Genomic DNA, 20,383 nt, shown 5'->3' on the forward strand with positions numbered 1-20,383 from the left:
TGTTGTTCTTGAACTTCTGTGGTTAACTGTTGTTGTAAAATGTAACTTTTCCTTGTTAACGTACTGCAGACAGTGGGGTCTCCACTTGACAAGCTCATGCTTCTTGGAGACCTCCATCCATACACTGAACTGAACTGTACTATGTACATGTAATTTGCTCATCTTCACCTCCATGGATATTACGTGTCAGTTTTTGGAAAATTTTTACGGCAGGCCGCAATCACTGCACTTTAAGTTCAAGATGGCCGACTCATGCATGAGGCCTATTGTATATGCATGGTATGTTTGTCCCTCCTTCCCATCATGCATGAATTGCAGTTGGCATGCAAACCATCTCCTGCATGCAGCTGTACATGTACTGTACATATAGGTTTGCACCCAACCCCCAGATTTATCACTGCCCTGGATTTTTTTTTTCATTTAGTCCTGCTGCCATGGCAACCTGTTTGTACAAGCACTACTGGTGTTTGTTTTGCTTCTTAAAATCCTATGTGCACTGTGTATCACTTCATCAGTGCAGTTCACTTTTGATTGCCAGGTTCAAGCTTAACCACACAGGCAGAAAACATAACTACAAAGTGTAACATGTTTATTTTTTATGTGTTATCTCGGTTGACCGGCCCAATGTTTTTTATACATGTGTGTGCCATATTATATCTACATGTACATCTACATGTGTACCATGTTGGTACTGTGTGTACAATGTACATGTGTGACCTTGCATGTACGATACTTTGAATCATTTGGGGGTGCAGGCTTGATGCTGTTCTTTATTTCATATACATTTGGTTTGATTAAGATTTGTATTTTTCACGCCTTCGCGATCATGACCCAAGAGCAACATGTACATTATGCACCTTATTATGCGTGGTCCTGCCGGGCAAAGTGTACAGTACATAGACTGGTATCTGTACTTCTCATACTGTCAGTGTGCATCGGTAGTGCGGTACTGTAAAGGCGCCTTTCCATACGTACAGCTGTACTTCCAACCGTCCCAGCTTCCGGCCCCCCCGCACTGGTGAAGGCTAAGGAGCCCAAGGCCAAGACATCTTTCTGGCTTCTTCTTCCTTGTCCAAGGCTCAGAAGAAATGCCGCTCCGATCTTGACCCACCCCCCCGGCCGTCCCTCCTCCCTCACAAGGGACGTTCTCGGAGGCTGAAGTGGTCTCTGTTGTCCAGCCATCAGAGCCTTTCCCCCAGCGGGACCTGGCTCCGGATCATGTCCTGGATCATGGTGGCTCTGTCCGTTGGCACTGCAATTGGGGCGAGTAAACTTACTCCCTCGTTAGCCGAGTCTGAGCGTTTGACGTGCACCCCCAGTTCCCGTGCTCTGTAGTCCTCTGGCAGTCTCCCTACCAGCACCTACCATGGAATACGTGTATTCATGGTATGGCTCACCAGTCTACACACCGGGAAGGCCCCATGCCTCCCAGGCCAGCTACACTGACCGCCACAGGACATGAACTACAGCTGTCAGACGAACTCCTCTGCCCGATGGACGGTCTCGACCGTCATCTTTACGAACCAAGACTGGCCAGCACAACATGACGAGGCGACCTGATCTCACATCAGGCCCCTCGATGTACATGTATTCAGATCATTGGACCAACTCCTTCCAAGTTCCCCCCTCCCGCCCCCCAAAAGGAAACAAGCACCTCCACTAGAAAAAAAAAAGCTTCTTGTACGTGTACTTTAATATGCAGCAATTTATCCAGGTGCATGTAATGTATTCCGGTTTTTTTATGGCAATGTCGGGGGTTCAGTAGCGTCTGTGTCACTGAACTCCTACAGAAAAAGGTTAAAAGTCTGTTGTTGTTGGAAAGATCGTGAACCTTGCGTGGAAGGATCAATTTGATTTAAGGAAGGTTCCGGAAGCAGGTTTTTTTTATTTGAGAGGATAAACAAGTTTGACCCTGGAATTCTGTGGACCTGGATGGACATGATGGAAGCTTGTGTGTTTATGTACAGTATACATGTACAGTATACATGTACACTATACATGTGTATGCACAGGTTGTTATGTGTCTGGGATACTGGTGTTTCGGTGGCGGAGTGTGCCGAGAATGGCCACATGTCTCACCCATCAAACCAAGTGTGACGTAAATAAGTTACATATGGAGTATACATGTATGTGCATGTCACTCATGCTGCCTGCCATATCACATATGTGAAGAAGGGGTGATGCACGTACTCCATACAAGTACCGCTTTCTGAGTTGTGGTGCTTGAACGTCCCCACAGCAGATCTTGAGCATATACATGTACATGGACCGGTATAGTGTAACGTTTCAATCTGGTGTCCGAGGGAATGCTTACTGATTGTCAAAGGGTGCGTAAACCGTATTTCAGTGGTTTAAATCTGTGTCTTTTTTGAAAGAAGTTGCATATTGAACTTTTGTCCGTTTCGACTTGCATACGGTTCTGTATAAGTAGCTGCAAAGTGTAACAAAAAGTGTTAACTTCATTGAGGTAGGATATAATTTTTTTACCCTCAAGATGACACATACATGTACATGTACATGGCTTATTCCTTTATACGCAGAGCTGTTTGTAAAGAGAGTTGTAACATGAGTGTTTCCGATTGATGGAACCAATATGGTGGATTGTGCATCGGTGCACATGAACAGTTAGCATATGAATAGCTGCATAATCTGCACTGCACACATAATGAACAGCCATTTTGGTCCCCAAATCTGACATTGGTGTTACTCTCTCTGTCGAATACCGTACAGCTCTGCTTATATGGTGCTGGCACTGCTACCTGTGAAAAGTTTCCAAAGACCCGAGGAAAAAAAAATCCGGTTCCCAAAAATGCTCAGTAGCCGTAGTACATATACATGCACATTTACACTCACCTAGTACTACTGAAAGATAGCTGTCCTCATAACCCAAAGGTCTGGGTTAACCCTGAGGTCAGGGTGTGCCAGACCTGTCAACTAAATTCAAGAAGGAATTGCAGCGTCACTACTTGATTTTATTTCCAACTGTACATGTATGTACGGGTATGTACATGTATGTATTTGAGTGAGTGTACATGTACTGTGCACAGGTAACATACATGTACATGTAAGTGAACATTTGTAGGACATACACTGTACAGTTCAAGTACATGTAAATGTACATGTACACTGTATAGACAGTACTAGGTTACATGTACATGTGTACATGTTGTACAAAACTTATTGGAACACTGTGACCAGTCACTGCAGAATTGGTCATCGCTACTGTGAACTTGTTACGTATTATAATGTACATGCACTAGTTTGTACATACATGTAAATAGGCATCTGTACATGTGTACATATGTACATGTACTTGCATGTGGCAAGCATGCATTTGAATTCATTAGAGATTGTACCAGGGGTACTACTGACAATATACTAGTAACATGTTCTGGTCCTTGTGCAGTGCTTTTGCATGATGTCAACATGTTGGACTTCAAACAGCACTGTTTTTAATGACGCATATTTCTTGCTTGGTTTCTTGCTCCTTCCCCGATGCATGGATTCTACCTCCATGCCCAATGTAAGTGTGAATACTTGCCATGAAATCAATTTCTTGCTGTCCGCCCCTCCCCCCAATCATGGAGGAAGGAGGGGACACTCCTTCCTCCATGCCCCAATAAAACCCATCATTCAGAGCATGCACAGCACCATACATCAGACTTTCAGATCTTTGAGATTCTACATGTACATGTAGGTTTTGTGGTGGTTTAGCAGCATGAGAATTAGCCTGCCATGCAGCACTACACTTGCAGGATGCACATACAAGTATGTAAGATAGGGCTACCGTATAGTGTACATGTACACTGTATGTTCTAGTACATGTACATAGTACCAGTAGTGTTGGGAGAAACCATGGAGGAAATTCCTCCCATGGAGAACTGACTGAGAGAAATTAACATGCCGAACTTGCTTCAAAAGAAAGAAGACCTTGTTTGTGCTCTTCTGCATCTCAAACTCAAGTCCCAGTGCATTGGTTTGTTTGTTTTTTCCCCACACGCTGATGATAGCCATTTGTGGTCGGTCTTCACTGGGGCCATATATAGAGCCTGTCCATGGTCAGGCAGCCACTTCATCCAATGTCACACCTGCTCAAGCTGCAAATTGTAGAGACAGATTGAACATGTCCACCAGCTGAAGTGGTACATGTATACGTGTACATACGTGCGCATGTACCCTCACTTGCATATGGACTCCAGCTCCCAGTGACCGTGTCTCCAAACAGTGAATATTTAATACAGACTCTGGTCATCATAAACATTCACAAGAAACTGGAGATGAAACACTGTTTTCAATTTTCTGTGGTCTGCGTAATGCAAACCTTCATAATGCACTGTTACTGTACAGTACATCACGTACAGTATATCAGTCAACTTTAATCGCGTTCTTATGTCTCTGTTAAAGGTTAGGTATATTTTTGCTGCCTGTTTGGTTTTTATGCTGAGGAGATTTCCATATTCAAGAGCCGTACTCAGTCTGTGGTGTCACCCTGGGAAGAAGAGCTCAATGTTATTTACATGTACATGTATGTACAAGTACATTGGTTTGTGCACACACAAAAACGGCAACATTTGTTGCTTTTGCTTCTTTTTTTCTTTAGAATTTTGCAGGCCTGGATTACCTCATTTTTAGATACACTTACATGTACATGTAACCTGAAGGGGAATGTGAAATCCTCATACATGTACATGTACAGTAAAGAAGATCATAAATAGTGGAAAAAAAAATTGTCTCAGAAAAATTGATTGCAGCTCTGTCAGTTTGTTAAGCACTGCGTATAAACTTTGATTGTTACTTCATTACGGTACATAAATTTCCAGGCTGGGCCCCTGTACTGCACATGTCATGTACAACATATGCAGTACGCAGGGCCCCTGGTACAGTGTACACAAATGTAATTGTGGCATGTCCAAGGATTGTTTAAACAAGAGAATGCGCAGAATGTGTCATGGGCAGGAGGGGAAAAAAAATCCTTTAACTACACACACGGACATGCGATGCCAGTAAAAGTTGGCGTTGTGTACATGTACGTGTGCGACCCACTGTTTTGAGTGTACATGTAGGTTTTGGCCTAACCAGTAACATCTTCCCCTATTGATGTTAGTCTGTAATTGGTGGAAAGTAGTTTTTCAGGTGGAATCGTCTAGTTACCGGTATGCTTGATGAAACCCTTCCGTTGGTGTTGTGTTCTGGACCTTAATGCTGCCATGATCTTGTTTTAGGTGTTGCAAAAATGGCAGGTTTGAGGTTGCACATTAATTGTAATGGCAATACCAAAATTGCTCATGGTTGGGAAGAATGCAGAGTACTTTGCCACTGGAGTGAATTTGCTGGACTGCACACTGTAGCGTCGTACATTGTTTTTTCCCCCGTCCCATCCTTAAATGAACATTTGGCGCCAGACTTCATGAGAATGCTCCCTACCATCTTCCCTTATTTGTTTACAGGTTTGGGTTGACAGTGACGACGAAGTGGTCTGCTTGCAGCACACCATACCGAGAAAAACCACAGATTGTGAAGGCTGCCGCGCCCGGCCTTGTTGGAATTTAAACCATCCGCCTGCTCCAAATGGACCGCTGATGCTAACTCGCAACCCCTATAAATCATCCGTCAGCAAAATTACCACAGGTAAGCTCGGCCGTCAAGATTTTCCACTAGCCATTCCCCACTTGAAATATTGGCTGGCATGATTTGTGTGTGTGTCTGGTCTGTCTTTCTATTCTTCTTTGCCTTTTCTCATATGTTGCCATTTCCTGTCCAGGACAGAACAGTAGTCCCATACAGGAAATCAAATTTCAAGTGTCTTTTTCCCCCCAAAGTACATGTACTGTACATGTACGTACAGTGCAGAGCAACTCTGATTGTATCGTCATCCTGTAGGGTCCCAAAGTCAAAGTGCTGATGAGAATCTTTAGACAAAATGCATACGTACATGTACGTGGACATGTATGCAAACTTTCAAAAAAGACAAGTGTTCAACTGCATGTATGACTTTATACTGCCACCAGTCATCTAGGAGGAGTCTAGTTCTGTGGGCATTTTGAACCATGAGGTACACATGTATGTGGCTTCACATAAGAGTATAGAGGTGTACATGGCACTGTACATGTGTGGTCATGTACAGTGCACCCCGCAAAGCACTACAGCACTGAGCTCGATCCAAATTTATGATAACTAATACCTGTGCATCATCTCGAATTGCCATGGCAACGGGCCCGAAATAAAAGTACCAGTACGAGGCATGAAGCTTCTAGATGCAGGCCTGTCCCGGAAGTCCAGATTTTGTATGTGATCTGTTGAGATACTGATGCACGCTTGCTTGTTCCTGTAGATTTCTTGAGTAAAGGGAGGTTTAGCGATCTTATCCCCGCAAAAGGTCAGTTTTGTTTCAAATCTAAGAGGCCTTGGTGACACGCTTAAGATGCATCGCTCACGAACATTTACATGTACAATTGTACATGTACCAGAGTGGTTGCAGCCTTGAATGCTTTTCCCCTTCTTCTGAATTAATATCTTTTTCGTTACTAAATGACCTATCTGTAATGTAACATAATGTAATTGAATTTAATATTTTTGAAACTGGTTTTCATTAATGCTTTGAACTTGGTAATTTTATTTTCAAAATTTATGTCATATACTGTAATTTTATTTCCTGCAACAGTGGGAGAGCAAATTTCCTATGAAAACTTTTTTTACTCGACAATAAAGTATTTTGAATCTTTGAATGAACTACAGTGTAGTGCGGCATCACCGGGTGCATTGTAAATTGTAATTGAAGATATTTAGTGTCCTGCAACATGTATGGGGTCAGAAGGGCTAGATGCAGTTGGCGACACGAAGGCGGGAAACCTTATCACAGTTTGTTCCTGCAGTAGAGTGTGTGCAGTAGGATGCACACAGTAGAACTCTCTCAAAAAGAAGAGGAAGGAATCGTTGAAACCATCCACAGCGTACGTTTAAATCCTTCATTGCTGTCCTCCTCCATGAAGCCAAAGAGTCAAACTCTGTGTCTCCAGACAAGTTTGCCAATTAATGCACTGGTCAGCACATACCAGCATGTACATGTATGTACATGTACGTAGCTGTACATGTACTGTACGTAGCCCCGTCATCCAAATCAGTTGTGACACCATTGAATTGGCCCTATTGCACCACCATCTTCAAACACTGCAAAAAATCCTTGAGAGGCTTCCGGGTACCGGTATACATGTATGTGGAAGGATACAAGGTTTGCTGTCAGGACAGACAGTCTAAATGGACACCTACATGGATATGTGTACAGTACCAAGCACAGATGTATACGAGTGTACCAAGTACATGTACATGTACCAGTATGTACATGTGCATGCACATATCTGTCAGTCTGTGCATTGTTTGCATACAGAAAGCAAGGTGGCGTGCGAATAAGGGATGGGAGATGACCAAAGCATAAAATTATCTGAATGTGGAAATTCAAAGGAGGAGGGGTTCTGGACACCACATTACAGGAGGGGGAACTGGTCATGAAGGGGGAACTGGTCATGGAGGGGGAAGTGGTCATATCATGGAGGGGGAACTGGTCATGGAGGGGGAACTGGGCATGGAGGGGGAACTGGGCATGGAGGGGGAACTGGGCATGGAGGGGGAACTGGGCATGGAGGGGGAACTGGGCATGGAGGGGAAGTGGTCATGGAAGGGGGAGTGTTCATAGAGGGTGCACCTGTGCATTCCTCATGTACATGTACCAGAACCAGAAATGTGCAGGCACAAATCATGCATGTTATGCACCGGTACTGTGAACATGTACATGTACATGCATGGCTTAACGTTATGTACGGTGTACACGTACATTACAACATACATGTAATGCTTTGTGATGTTTGTTCACCAAGTTTTTATGCGATTTGGTACATTTTTGGCAGTTGTAAAGTTAGAAATAATCCTCAAATCTGCAAGTCAGGTTTCCAACCGCCAATAGAGGGAGATCCTCAGGGAGATGGTTACTGGTATATATGTACATGTATTAACCACCACCACCCCCCCATCAGAAATTGATGGAGGTGGGAGGAGGGGAATTAATTATTCTGTTCAGCCTGGGGGAGGGGGTTATTAATTGTTGGACAATTGTGCAGACCTTGTCCAAGTACCTACTAGAGTACAACTACATGTATACATGGGAGGCTTAACTGCATCAACGGAAATAGATTGCTCTGAAGAAAGCAGTTGGCTGCACTTATTTGGGGGCTTTGTTTCGTTATGCATCACAAGCTCCCTGCAAACACGAGGAGAAGGCTAGGCCAAATAATAGGCCATCAGTTTTCTTTTGCTGCTGAGGCCCTCACGCTCACGTTTTGCGGTTTTTCGACAGGAACCGTCCCCAAAAGAGACGGCTTGTGCCGTCTTGGCCAAACAATGCCGGACCGTCCCTTTTTAGGGGAGGGGGGAGGGAATCGCATATAACCCGAGCCGCTGCTGTTGTCCAGTGCTGGTTTCAGTTTACAGCCGGGCTCCAGTTTCGGGAGGCATTCATGCTCGTTGAGAGCACATCAAATGTCAAAACAGGAAAGTGGGTTCTAGACAAACAGGGCACTGGACAGTCTAGGACAGAAATAACCCTCGGGTTGTCTATTTTTGGCAGGATCGCCATTGTCAGTGAGAGAAGGGACTTTGTCTTTTCAAAGCCCTGGCACACTGTACATGTACACGCATACATACTGAGTTGGGAGATGTTGGGGTGGAATGTACCGTGTACATGTACATGTAATGTACCGTGTACATGTACATACATTGTGCAATGTACATTGGACATCATGGCATAACGTACCGGTACATGTACATGAACATGTAACATTGCAAAGTGTGTGCTTATGTGTATCCTTGCCCAAACTGTTCAACGTTGTGGTTTCTCCTCTGATTTAGAAATGCAGGAGCTGGGCATGTACATTGTACCGCTATGTTCCTGACCAGATTTGATTTTGGCTGGTACTTGCACAGTTCTATGGCACGTGCCAGACTGTAACGGTACCTGTTGGTAATACCTGGCAAAATCAGCCAATAGTGGACAAACGGAATGACCACTGATCAACCTTGGCCCACATTCTTTGTAGTTTTGCCTGTATACATGTATATGGATATACCGGTAACACCTTTTTGTGAACTATTGGTACATGTATGTGAACAGGTGCAGTAAACGGGCGTTTAGGATTCAATTTGGAGAAGAAACACTATTTATGATCTTCTTTACTGTACATGTACATGTATGAGGATTTCACATTCAGTCTCCACTGGGCCGCCAGGCAGTCATTTGTGTGGGTGTAAATGTCCAGTAAAGGAAGCTATAGAGTTTGAAGAATTTTGAAGCCTGAAAATTTTGAAAATCTCCCAGGAAATACATGTAGGTCATGCAACAAAAATTCAACCCAGCAGCGCATGGTTAAAGGGTTAACTTGTACAGCCATAATGTCTGGTTTTTATTTTTCATGGAAATTAACATGACCGATAACAATAAAAGTGGCTTAGAATAGGTTTACTTGAGACTTGGCTGGAGATGAGTGACCAGTGTTGGACTTTCCAGGAATCTGAGGACTTGGATGTGTTGGATTTGGGAGGGGGGCTCTGAGGGCTTGTGATGGATTTGCAGGGAGTCTGAAGACTTGTGGTAGACTCGGAGGGACTCTGGAGACTTTGTGTTGGATTCGGATGGATTGTGAGGACTTGGGATGGACTTACATTGAATCCGAGGACTTGTGATAGACTTGCAGGGGCCTCAGAGGACTTGTGGGAATTACAGTAGCTTTGTTGCTTAACAGTGTACAATGTACATGTACGTGCACAATGTCCTGTACATTATCTCTTTGCCAGCAAAATACACTGTTTTACAAAATCTGCTGGTTCCAAGCCACCAGCATTGACATGTCCCCACCAGATATTGTACACCGAAATTTATTTCAGAATCTAATTGGTGGTGTGCCCAAAGTGGGTTCAGAGTGGCAACGTGGAAAAGGTGGGAGAAAATCAGTCAAGGACAAAATTGGTTCCCTGAAGGACGTGCTGGTACAAATCAGGAACAGCAAGTGGATTACGAAAGTAAATACCAGTATGCAAAGTTCGAACGATGAACTGAAAAATAGATTATCAGTTGCAAAACCAGGATGGTTATAGCAGATGATGAGAGCTGGGGTAGAGAAATCTTCCCAAATCGAATGTGTTATTGTACTTGTGCCAGCCGATTGGCACTATTCCTTTACATTTAAATGTAATTTACAGTTGTGCTCTGCCGACAGGACGGAACTCTCTTTTGCAACGCCTAACCAAACTTTTGGCTCTGCGCCAGCAACCATCAAACAATTACAGGCCCATTGTGAACAGCATCTCCCACACAGCTTCACCCCAAACCGTGGAAGCGGGGACTGGGACCTCCTCGAGTGGAGACTTGGACTTCATGTAAGTCTTGGGCCAGGCCACCTGTGTACACAACTCAGGCAGTGGTTTTAAGTAATTATAGTTACTTAAGCCTCCTACCAAGAAGTGTTTGTTGTCTAGACACACTCTTGTACATGTTCAAGCTCAACACCCCCAAAAATATATTTTTGGGATTACATTGCATTAAAGCAGACCTTTATTCAAATTATTGTGACAAATCCTCTTCAGGGAATCGCATTTCTCTGTCGAGAGCGCTGTGTCAATCTGCAAAGCGAGCTAAATTGTCTTAATTGAGTTAGCCGCCTGGTTTCGAACTACCAGTTCCTCAGAAACCGCCTGATTTATGGCTTCAGGCGATAACAAGTGAAAATGTAAGCCCTCACGTAGATACGTACATATGTTAATCCCATGTGACGCATGCACGTTTGCGTTGGCATTCCGTGTACATGTACATGCAGGGCAAACAAACTTGTTGCAGCTCCACACTGTGTTGCGCAGTAATCTGATGAGTCCCCAAAGATTTGACTTCTTTCAGGTCTGTGCGAAATACGTGTAATTATCATGTGTCTGACAATCATTGGAAAAGTGTCCAAAAACGTGAAAGTCCTCGTCTCGCTACTTATTTATTTTTTTCATTACCATGTCGAATTGCATGTAATGAGACACAGGTGGTGGAGCCTGTGCAGTAGGTTTCATGTTTCACTTAACGCGTTCAGCAGATGCACATTTACGGGAGATTTTCATTTTTTTTTCAAACTTTGATTGATTGTTGGTACATGTACTTGTAGTCTGCATGGGATCAGTTAAACAGATTATGCAGACCCAGTACCTGTCATGTACATGTAATGTGTTTGCCCACAATATGGTATATCTCCTACCAATACGGGGTACAGTCTAGCTCAGTCTCAAGGAAAGAAAGTGAGAACTTGTGGTTCATTGAAACTTACTTGTATCCAAAAGCTTAGATTTAAATTATCGATAGATCGGTAACGGTACATTTACATTTTTTAATTTGTTTTGTTTTTAGGGTGTCTACTCATACAGTAAATGATTTTTGAATTATAAAGCAGATGATTCATGCACAGATGTAAAGGTTATATATCGGTACATTTCCATATACTGTATGGTTGTCATAACTGCCGACAGCACGTGTACACTGCATGAACCGGTACACATACAGATGTTGAGGTGGACAGACGCGGTCTTGCAGGAGAGATGGTGTTGGACGTCGTTCACCCAAAACTGCAAAGGAAAAAAAATGGCCACTGATCTCTACAAGTCTGTGAATTGCCTTTTGTGGTTGAGCTAAATTGGTACTTTGTACGTGTATCAATTCGGTTCATTTCATTCATGATCACCTGTTCTGTTGACAGGTGGATATTACCATGCGTAGGATATGGGCCAAATGTATGGTATTCGAGTGGGGGAAGGGGAGACATCATTGTGCACCCATCATGCCAATTAGTGCAAGTTTTTCTGTGGGCCCACTCTGGAGATGCGGACGGTCGGCAAAGTGGAATACGATCCAACTTCGCCGACATCTGCGTCCGGCCGCGCCTGCAACAGTGTTGACAAAGTACTTCCCCATCAGTGCATGCCGCCGGGGACTGTTCAGTATTGCTGTCTGCATCTCTTTACATCTACACTGTACGCACACTATGCACATCTACAAGTTGTACAAACTACACTACCTGTATGTAGGCTGCGCTTTTAAAAATAACAGTGTTGCTGTTTGGGGAAAACATCCAGAAATCGAAAAACAGAAAAAACGAAGGAACAAACAAGAAAACAGACAGATGGGCACAGGTACACGGGCGTACATACAGGTGCAAATCATGGTTTTAAATACCTTGGTAATTTTTGTTTGTCGAGAATCGATGACACGATATGCCACCGACAAATTAGGGCTGAGTCTATTCAAATCATTCACCATTGGAACATTCGACCTTCAATTCAATCGAATATCTGAATATTCGGTCTTATCGACTGGCAGATTGTTGATGATTAAACATACAAAATCAGTTGCAATAACACACACAATTGTACATTATAATCACTATAATAGCTTCTCACATTTAGGAGTATCTCCAGCCATGATTTAGCAAGATTTAAGAGATGAACAATACTTCTTGCCCTGTTGGAAACTTGTCTTCCTTTGAACTTTTTTAACATTAATCCCCTAGGGTGTACGTAAAATCATATTGAACTTGGAAGATTTGGGACTGTTTGGGCTACTGAATAATTTACCTTTGAGTCATTTTAAGATTTCTGTGGCTTTCCATTTGAATCTGCTTGAAACAAGTCTCCATAGTGCAATTTTTCACATTTAAAACCAAAACAAGTTTTCCCTTCCTTTTCATGAATTAGCATTTAAATATTCAAATTGGAAAAATAATATTTGAGTATTCGATAAGATAATTGATCGAATATTAAAAGTTAAATTTGTGTACATGTACAGTATAGATCTACATATATACATTTATAAAAGCACTTTCACTAAGAACATCTAACAAAAGAAACACAGTGCACTAACATGAGCGTCCATTGGTATTCCGCCGTACTTCTGTTGTTAGATGTTCATACTCATAGTGTTTGTTGGTGACGAGAATGTCAGCGGAATGAAAGGTGTAGTGATGTAGTAAAATGTTGGCTATCACTTCGCACCCTTGGAGGCGTAAAACCTATTAGTTTGGTATAACAAAACAGGATGAAGGTCCATGGGTTTTACCTCAGGTGCAATTGGCCTTCTCAGGTGGACAAAACACTATGGACCCCTGTACAACAGGCGACAATATTGTAGCGAAAATGCCCCCTGTCATTTTTTTTTGTGATGCAGATTATTTCTTTTCTTAACAGAATTGTCTTCCAAAATTCTTCCGACATGAAGTTATCTTCCTTAAGTGTTTTACCAGCAGTCTGGTGAATTTGGTGACTTTTTGGAGTGTAACCTAGCTGCTTAATTAAAATGTGTGGGTTTTATTTCAACCGTCATGATCAGCTGTTGTGTGCACTGCCATACATGTGGTGTTCTGTACTAAAAATAGGAAGATTCAAAATGGCTGCCTCCGTTTCTCTAACTTTACTCACTATTGGTCGAAAATTTTTATTCGATTTTTTTTTCACATTTAGACTGTAGAATTGGCATTTGTAACAGTAGAAACTATTGTTGATTTTATCTCTCCTAATTGAAGTCATTAGATTGAGTTTGGATGGGCAGGCATTTGTGTAAATAATTATTCAAATACTAAACCGATGAGGTGGAACTCCGGAGCTTTAGGGCCCATAAATTTTACGCCTGGTGGCAGCGCTATCATCGGAGGTGTTGGTAACGGGTCGGCTCAAAAGAAGTGATCTAACCCCCCCCCGCACCATTTCTGCCACGATATCATGTACATTATGTTGAATTACTGTCCATACCAGATTTTGGAGCATCAGGTAAAAAAAAAGCATGAGTAACCACTTTTGGAAAGAATTAAACCCCTGCAAGTGCAAAACCCTCATGGCATTGATGGGGTCTGAGGCCTGCCCAAGGGCCCTGGAAAATGTTGGATTCTGCAGGTACATGTACATTCGTGGAGATGCTCTGTGATTCAATCTAGCTGAGCCGCCTCTGTTGGGGAGCTTTTTTTTTTTGGAACATCAATTCTCTGATACTCTAATCAATTCATTAACCCTAACCCTACATCCATGTTGTACTGGGTCAGTATTACGTGTAGCCAGTAGAGACGATAACATAACCTTTGCCAGCTAGTGTCAACCATGAGTTAAGAAAGGGCGGCCGAAGTTCAGAGCTTCAGTTTCCACTCAATTTAATGCGCGTGGTTGACTGTGGTTCTGGAGATCAATCGTGCAGTTGACTCAGTAGAGATGTCACAGGGTTAGGGTTCAAGTGTAAAATTATAGAAACTTAATAATCTGCTCATAGAAAGAACTGACGAGTAGAGCTCTGTGACCAAGACGTTGAGATATCTGATAAGGATGCCGGCATGGTGTTTGACCTTAAATGACCTAGGGAGTTGAAGAGTAGCAAGTAAATACACAAACAATAAACATGACAAATAGGATATACTGAAAATCATTACTTAGTTGTAAAATGTAGCATACGGCACTGTCAGTTGTATGAGGACATTGGCCTTATTGTTTTCTTAAGCCATAAACTACAATAGATAAGACAATGTACCATTCAACACTGTGAAACTACGAATGCATGACTCTTTTGTTCTCTGTAGGAGTAACTATAGAAGTGCCCTAGCCAGAAGTAGTAATTTGTGGGGCAGAAGTGAGTAATTTGTAGGGTTACATTGTAGGACCTTCAGGCGCAGACTGCTACATGGTATTCTGTAGCACTGACTGGGGAGTCCTGTAAGCCAAATGACATGCTTGGAGTTTTGGGTTAAACAAGCATTTTGTCGAAGATTCATTAGGATTTTGCTTTTGTGGGTTGGGATTGTACACAAGATAATCATTTGACATTTGTACATGGTACATGCACAGTGTGCATGTATGGATACTACATGGTACGTTTACATGTGTACACCCTTACAGGTTAGTCTAACCATAATGTACATGTAACTGGCTTAGGCATAGTTTATCATTTTTATGAACATGTTGAGGATTTAGGGCCGTTAGACATTCCAAAGTTGCAAATGCAGCTTTCGTTATAAAAATAAACAACTCTGATTTGCATCGCATGTGCCTGCCTTGCATTCTCAGAGGAAGAAACTTTGTAACCCTTAAAAAATGTGTGAGATCGTGCACATTCCATTAAAAATTTATTGTGCACATTTTGTTGAAAATTGGTTGTGCATTTATGTACATGTACTCTGTTTGAGGGATCAAGGCCCAAACCGATAATATGCTAGTGCTGCCCTAACTCTGCAGTTTAAATGATACATGTACACGTATCAAGCATCATGCATGGACATATGGTAATTATATGTACCTACATGTATACATGTTGTGCACATTTACTCATCTGTTGTGCAAGTGGGACAGTGTGAAATTTATCAAAATACATTACCCAGCATTTGATTTCCCATTGCATCAATTATTGAAAATCCGACATCCACAGACCCTGATCTGTGCACAGAATAGTTATGAGCTATCCTCTATGTGTACACATGTACCGTACACGTGAACAGTGCACTGGTACTTGTATCAAATGGGCCCGGCTGGACCAAGAGAGGGCGCAAGTTTCCTGGCAGTGGAGGTTCTTTTGGTCAGAACTGAGCTTCGCTAGTTCACAAACGACTAGGAAAATGCACACGTCGCGGTTGCGTTGCTGCCAACAAATTTAACACTGCCAACCAACGTCTCTCTTTTCAACACATGCACCACCACATACTGCCACATGTATATTTCCAAAATTCAGGCAAATATCTGCGTCATAGAGTTCATGTAATGTATACCTTAAGGGAAAAAATTGTGAGTTTAAGTGAGAGCTGAGGTCTCCCGTTTTCCTTGCTCCATATCGCTCGATTTAATGTACCGGTAACATGCTCCAGGTTTGTTATTTCCACTGTCAGTGGGCCTGATTTGTCACAACTTCAAACCTGTTGTGCAACTGATGTCACCCGAGATGCAATTTCCTGTGACGATTGCTCTGCTCGCTGTGGATCGGGGATGGTGGGGGGGGAAGAGAAAAAAGTACAGCGACCCGGCAACCTTCATGCCACCCACAGCTGTGTCCCCTCTCTCTATCCGTTCCAGTTTCGCACGGCTGCCCTCACTAACTAGGCAGTGATTATGGTCAAGTGTCTGCCGAGCAATCTGTGCGCTGTTGTTCAGGATGAGTCTGGGGAAGATTTGCTGTTATTTCTCCTCGACGCAGCTGCGGTCACACCTGCGATTGTTGTAACAGGAAGTCATAGCAGTGGCTGGCAATTGCAGATGTTAATCGCAGCGCTTAATCACGCATTTGCTGCCAGCAATCGGCACAGTGTCCCATTACCGCTCGTATCTCCCGAACCCATCCAATTCTGTCAGTTGCTGTTTCCCGCGACGCGTTGCTCTAGGGGTTTGTCTCGTGATGTGTGAACTTTGGAGCATTCTGTCTAGCTAGAGTCTTGCTACAAAAGTCAGTGTACTTTGTTTACGCCTATACTCAGCATGTACATGCGTACTGTACAAATGTGCATGGACTGTATATGAAAATTCACTCTAAATCAAAAGGCCCAACCATGAACTCCTGAAGTTTTATCAAAGCCCTAACTCACGGGTTTTGTCTGGATGGTACAAGTAGGGGGAAGTTCACATTGAATGTAGAAATTCAGTACACCTCATTCTGTAGGAAATCCAGGCATCAACCCACCTGTTCAGTAATAAATACAATGCAAAGGCTTTTGTCGTCTTTTACCGTGAGGACCTTTCCTTACAAGCTGCCGGGCCAATTCCTTTTATCACATTTTGTGATGGGACTAGTACCGGTACGTGTACATGTGTACATCGGAGCTACGTACAGTATATGCAAATTGTTGTAGGTTGCGTGTTACCGGACTCCATACACGTTGCACTGTAGATACATGAATGTTGGATGAAGTTACATATACATGTATTCACAAACTTCAGATTTCAAGCCTTACTAGAAAAAGAAAATTCCAAAAATCCCTTATGAGGACACCAGTTTTTGTCTTGGTCTGGTATTATGAATATTAATGAACTGCATGTAGTATAGGCCAATCAGAATCAGGACTTGAAGCTATACCGGTACATCCATCCGTATTAACCATTCACGTTCATTTGTCAGCCGAGTGACTGCTGCTCTTTTAAAAAAAGACAATTAACCTTTTCCTGTAACAGTCACAAACAGTCAAAAATTCCCTCGACTTGATTCTCCACAGTACATGTACACATACACGTACATGTAGGGGTCATTTGACTGCTACATATGGGTGAACTTGGTTGAGAATGCCCTGTGTCAAGAGTGATTTGTGTTATCATACAAACTTAAGAAAATTGATTGGTTATTTTAAGAATGTCTCTTGAACACTACATGTATTGTGACTTGGTGGGCAGGCACTTCAGAAATATTCTGATGAAATTCTAAATTGATTTCCAACTTGTTCACTCTTGCCCTGTACATGTAGGTAAAATGTTTGGCATCCATACCATACCAATACCTTGGGAACACTGAAAACTTTGATTCCATGGCGCTGCCATGCAGAAAGGGCAGTGATTTACATCTATGTGCTTCAGCCTAGCCTTGGTCAAGGCGTTCATCATTCCTTGCAGCGCTCACCTGCCGTTCGAAATTCAGGCGAAGAACGGCTGTGGTCTAAGAAATATGCAAATCGGCTGAACCAGGACAAACGCCTTGGTGCAACTGTCCCCAGAAGCTTATGTTTTTCTTTACTTTTGCACTAGATTTCTATTTCACTACTTCGTATGCGAATATGGCAGACGGTTGCACCAAGGCGTTCGTCCTGGTTCAGCCGATTTGCATATTTCTTATACCGGGTGAGGTCATTCTTTGCTTTAATTGATTTCAAGTGGCAGGTGAGCGCTGCCATGCGCTGCACTGCAACAAATGACGAAAGCCTTGACCAAGGCTAGCTTCAGCCCAAATCATGTGGGAACCTGTTTTTACCAGGAGGTTGCCAACATTTTTCCCTGAGGTTGCAGTACTCTGAAAAAACATGCTTCCACATGCTTTTGCGTAACATCACAGAAGGAAAAAGAAGGAAAACGTATCCCATTAATTGAAAAGCAGTTAATTTGTTTATCACACGTCAGGGGAATTGTTAGGACCGGGTACCAGACTTGGAAGGCTTCTCGTTGGCCCCCCAAGCAGTGCCAACCAATCATAATTTATGGTGTCAGTGCCCTTGCAATAAAACTGCAGGTTAATTTGCGAATCTTACACCCCCCCCATCACATTTGCCGCCGTAATTGCTGGCAGTTGTGACTTTTGATATACTAATCTTCTCATTATCATACACCAAAAGTTCAGGGCACCTTGGAATTTATTTGCACGATACATGAACGTGTCCATAAAAACGGTGTGGGAGACCCTTCCATTTGACCCAATGTAAAAAGGTCATGAATTGTTGAAAAAAGAGAGGAATTTAAAAATAACATGACTACTCGGGCATTATCATTATTAATGCCGTCATCAATTGAAAAGGTTGTTGCTGCCTTTTTGTAGATTGACATGAAAGAGTTGCTCAAATGCGGAGTTCCCCAAAGCCTAGCCTACTGTAAGTGGCTGCACTGGGGATATTCACATCCTGCCATGGAAACAGTCCAATTTTTTCCCCCCCTATTTACAAAAAACGTAATGGGCTAACAAGGTTTAAGGGAAGGCATGTTCAGGTGCCCTGGCGTGGTGCCCAGCTTGTGCGGTAAGTGCAAGGTAGGGGCAAGCCCAGAACAGTCATAATTTCCCCTCAGCACTTTGGGTTCCTAAGGGGTTGGGGGAGGTCTCAAAATTGGGCTGAGTGTGGTATAACTCAAGCCATATTAACTGTAGTAGAGCACAGAGATGGCAACACTGAGTAATATTGACCTTGAGAATACATACATGTACATGCAGCAATACATCTGGCTGTATACTTGTACATGTACGTACATGTACATGGTTAAGCCTATTTTAAGAATGGACTTTGCATGTACAGCATATTGCAATAGACCAATCCAGTAAGCCCAGTGCTCTGCTCACTTAGGAACTAGCATACGTGTGCACTTCTCCAACGCCACACTACCAGTTCCAGCCATACGCATCATACGCATGTGCACGCATGTCAGACTCTTGTGCACAGATGTTGGAAATGAAATCCCAGCTCCGTGATCAGTCAGAAAAACAATTGGGTGGGGCTGAACGGATCGGTCGATTGAAAGTTAATCCGCAAATTTATGGGAAACTCTCTTCAGTTGTTTTCCTCATCCCTCGGAATTCATATTCTTGTCACAAAATGTGAAAAGATTTTCCTGAAGTACGAAAAGATTTTCACAGATTCTCCCCCAGTGGGAAAATAGTTTCACAGATTGTCCCCCAGTGGGAAAATAGTTTCACAGATTGTCCCCCAGTGGGAAAATAGTTTCACAGATTGTCCCCCAGTGGGAAAATAGTTTCACAGATTGTCCCACCTTTGGGCAAACATTTTTCACCCCCATCACACAAGTGGGAAATTATTTTCAGGCCTTGGGAAATGGGAGCATTAATGTGAAATTGAATTCTTGCCAAATTTTATATCGTGTTAGCTCTCAAACTGGAGATCACCCTTCATGCAAGAAAAGCCAATCAAATCGTTTGTTTCTTACAAGAAATGAGCCCACAGACAATTGGTTATTTTCTTTCCCTGCCTGGGATAGGACATACTGTTTTATATAATGTACAGGTAGGCCTTTGCACACTGCAGCCTCTCGATCTACATGTAAGTGGAACTCAACCCTGGGTGAACCCAAGATTGCCCCTGGTTGAATATGTGAGTTTTCGACTCCATGTCCAATCCAGGGTAATCACACACCAATTATTACATGAATGCCAAGGTTTCAAATTGATTTTACAATTTGTCTCTACCGTTGCTGTTAGGGTTACACCTCAATGGAATGAATCCGAAGGGATATCATGGCAATACCATACCAAAAATTATAATCAATAAAATAATTCTTAGTGTCAATTGCTTTCTTTACATTTATATTTCTGTACACGTACCATCCTCAACATAAAAGGTAACAACTTTAATTAACAAAAATGGACTGTACAAGGGGTACTTTTTTCTAACTTTCAATTCATGTCTGGTTAGAACGGACTCAGACCAACTGCAACATAGTTTGTATAAAAAACTTCACAGAGTTTCACTTAAATGTAACAAAGGTCAAAAAGCCATGTCATAACATGTATAAATGTCTGTAACATTCATTTCTCACGCTTGTGGCTAATTAATCAGTGAAGCTATAACAAAGTGTCTTTAACCCTAACTACCCATTCACACAAATTCCAACACCATATGGTAAACTGTGCACAAAAACTGTTGGACTGTTT

At 42.6% G+C, this 20,383-nt stretch overlaps 1 protein-coding gene across 9 annotated transcripts in view; it reads left to right on the plus strand.

Annotated features, from left to right (window-relative positions):
- Positions 1-20,383, plus strand: part of LOC110985129 (uncharacterized) — a 76,882-nt gene that overhangs the window by 28,732 nt on the left and 27,767 nt on the right. For 6 of the 9 annotated variants that reach the window (XM_087144470.1, XM_087144472.1, XM_087144471.1 and 3 more), the window contains exon 2: positions 5,448-5,628. In XM_087144470.1, the coding sequence (XP_087000596.1) occupies positions 5,580-5,628 (49 nt within the window). In that variant the 5' untranslated portion in view covers positions 5,448-5,579. Of the gene's footprint in view, positions 1-2,291; positions 2,328-5,447; positions 5,629-10,245; positions 10,423-20,383 lie in introns of those variants that run through there. The other 3 variants (XM_087144475.1, XM_087144474.1, XM_087144465.1) reach the window with 3 other exon arrangements.

This window comes from Acanthaster planci, linkage group LG12, assembly GCF_054643075.1.
Source record: "Acanthaster planci isolate LZ-2023a linkage group LG12, COTS_SCS, whole genome shotgun sequence".
Classification (NCBI taxonomy): domain Eukaryota; kingdom Metazoa; phylum Echinodermata; class Asteroidea; order Valvatida; family Acanthasteridae; genus Acanthaster; species Acanthaster planci.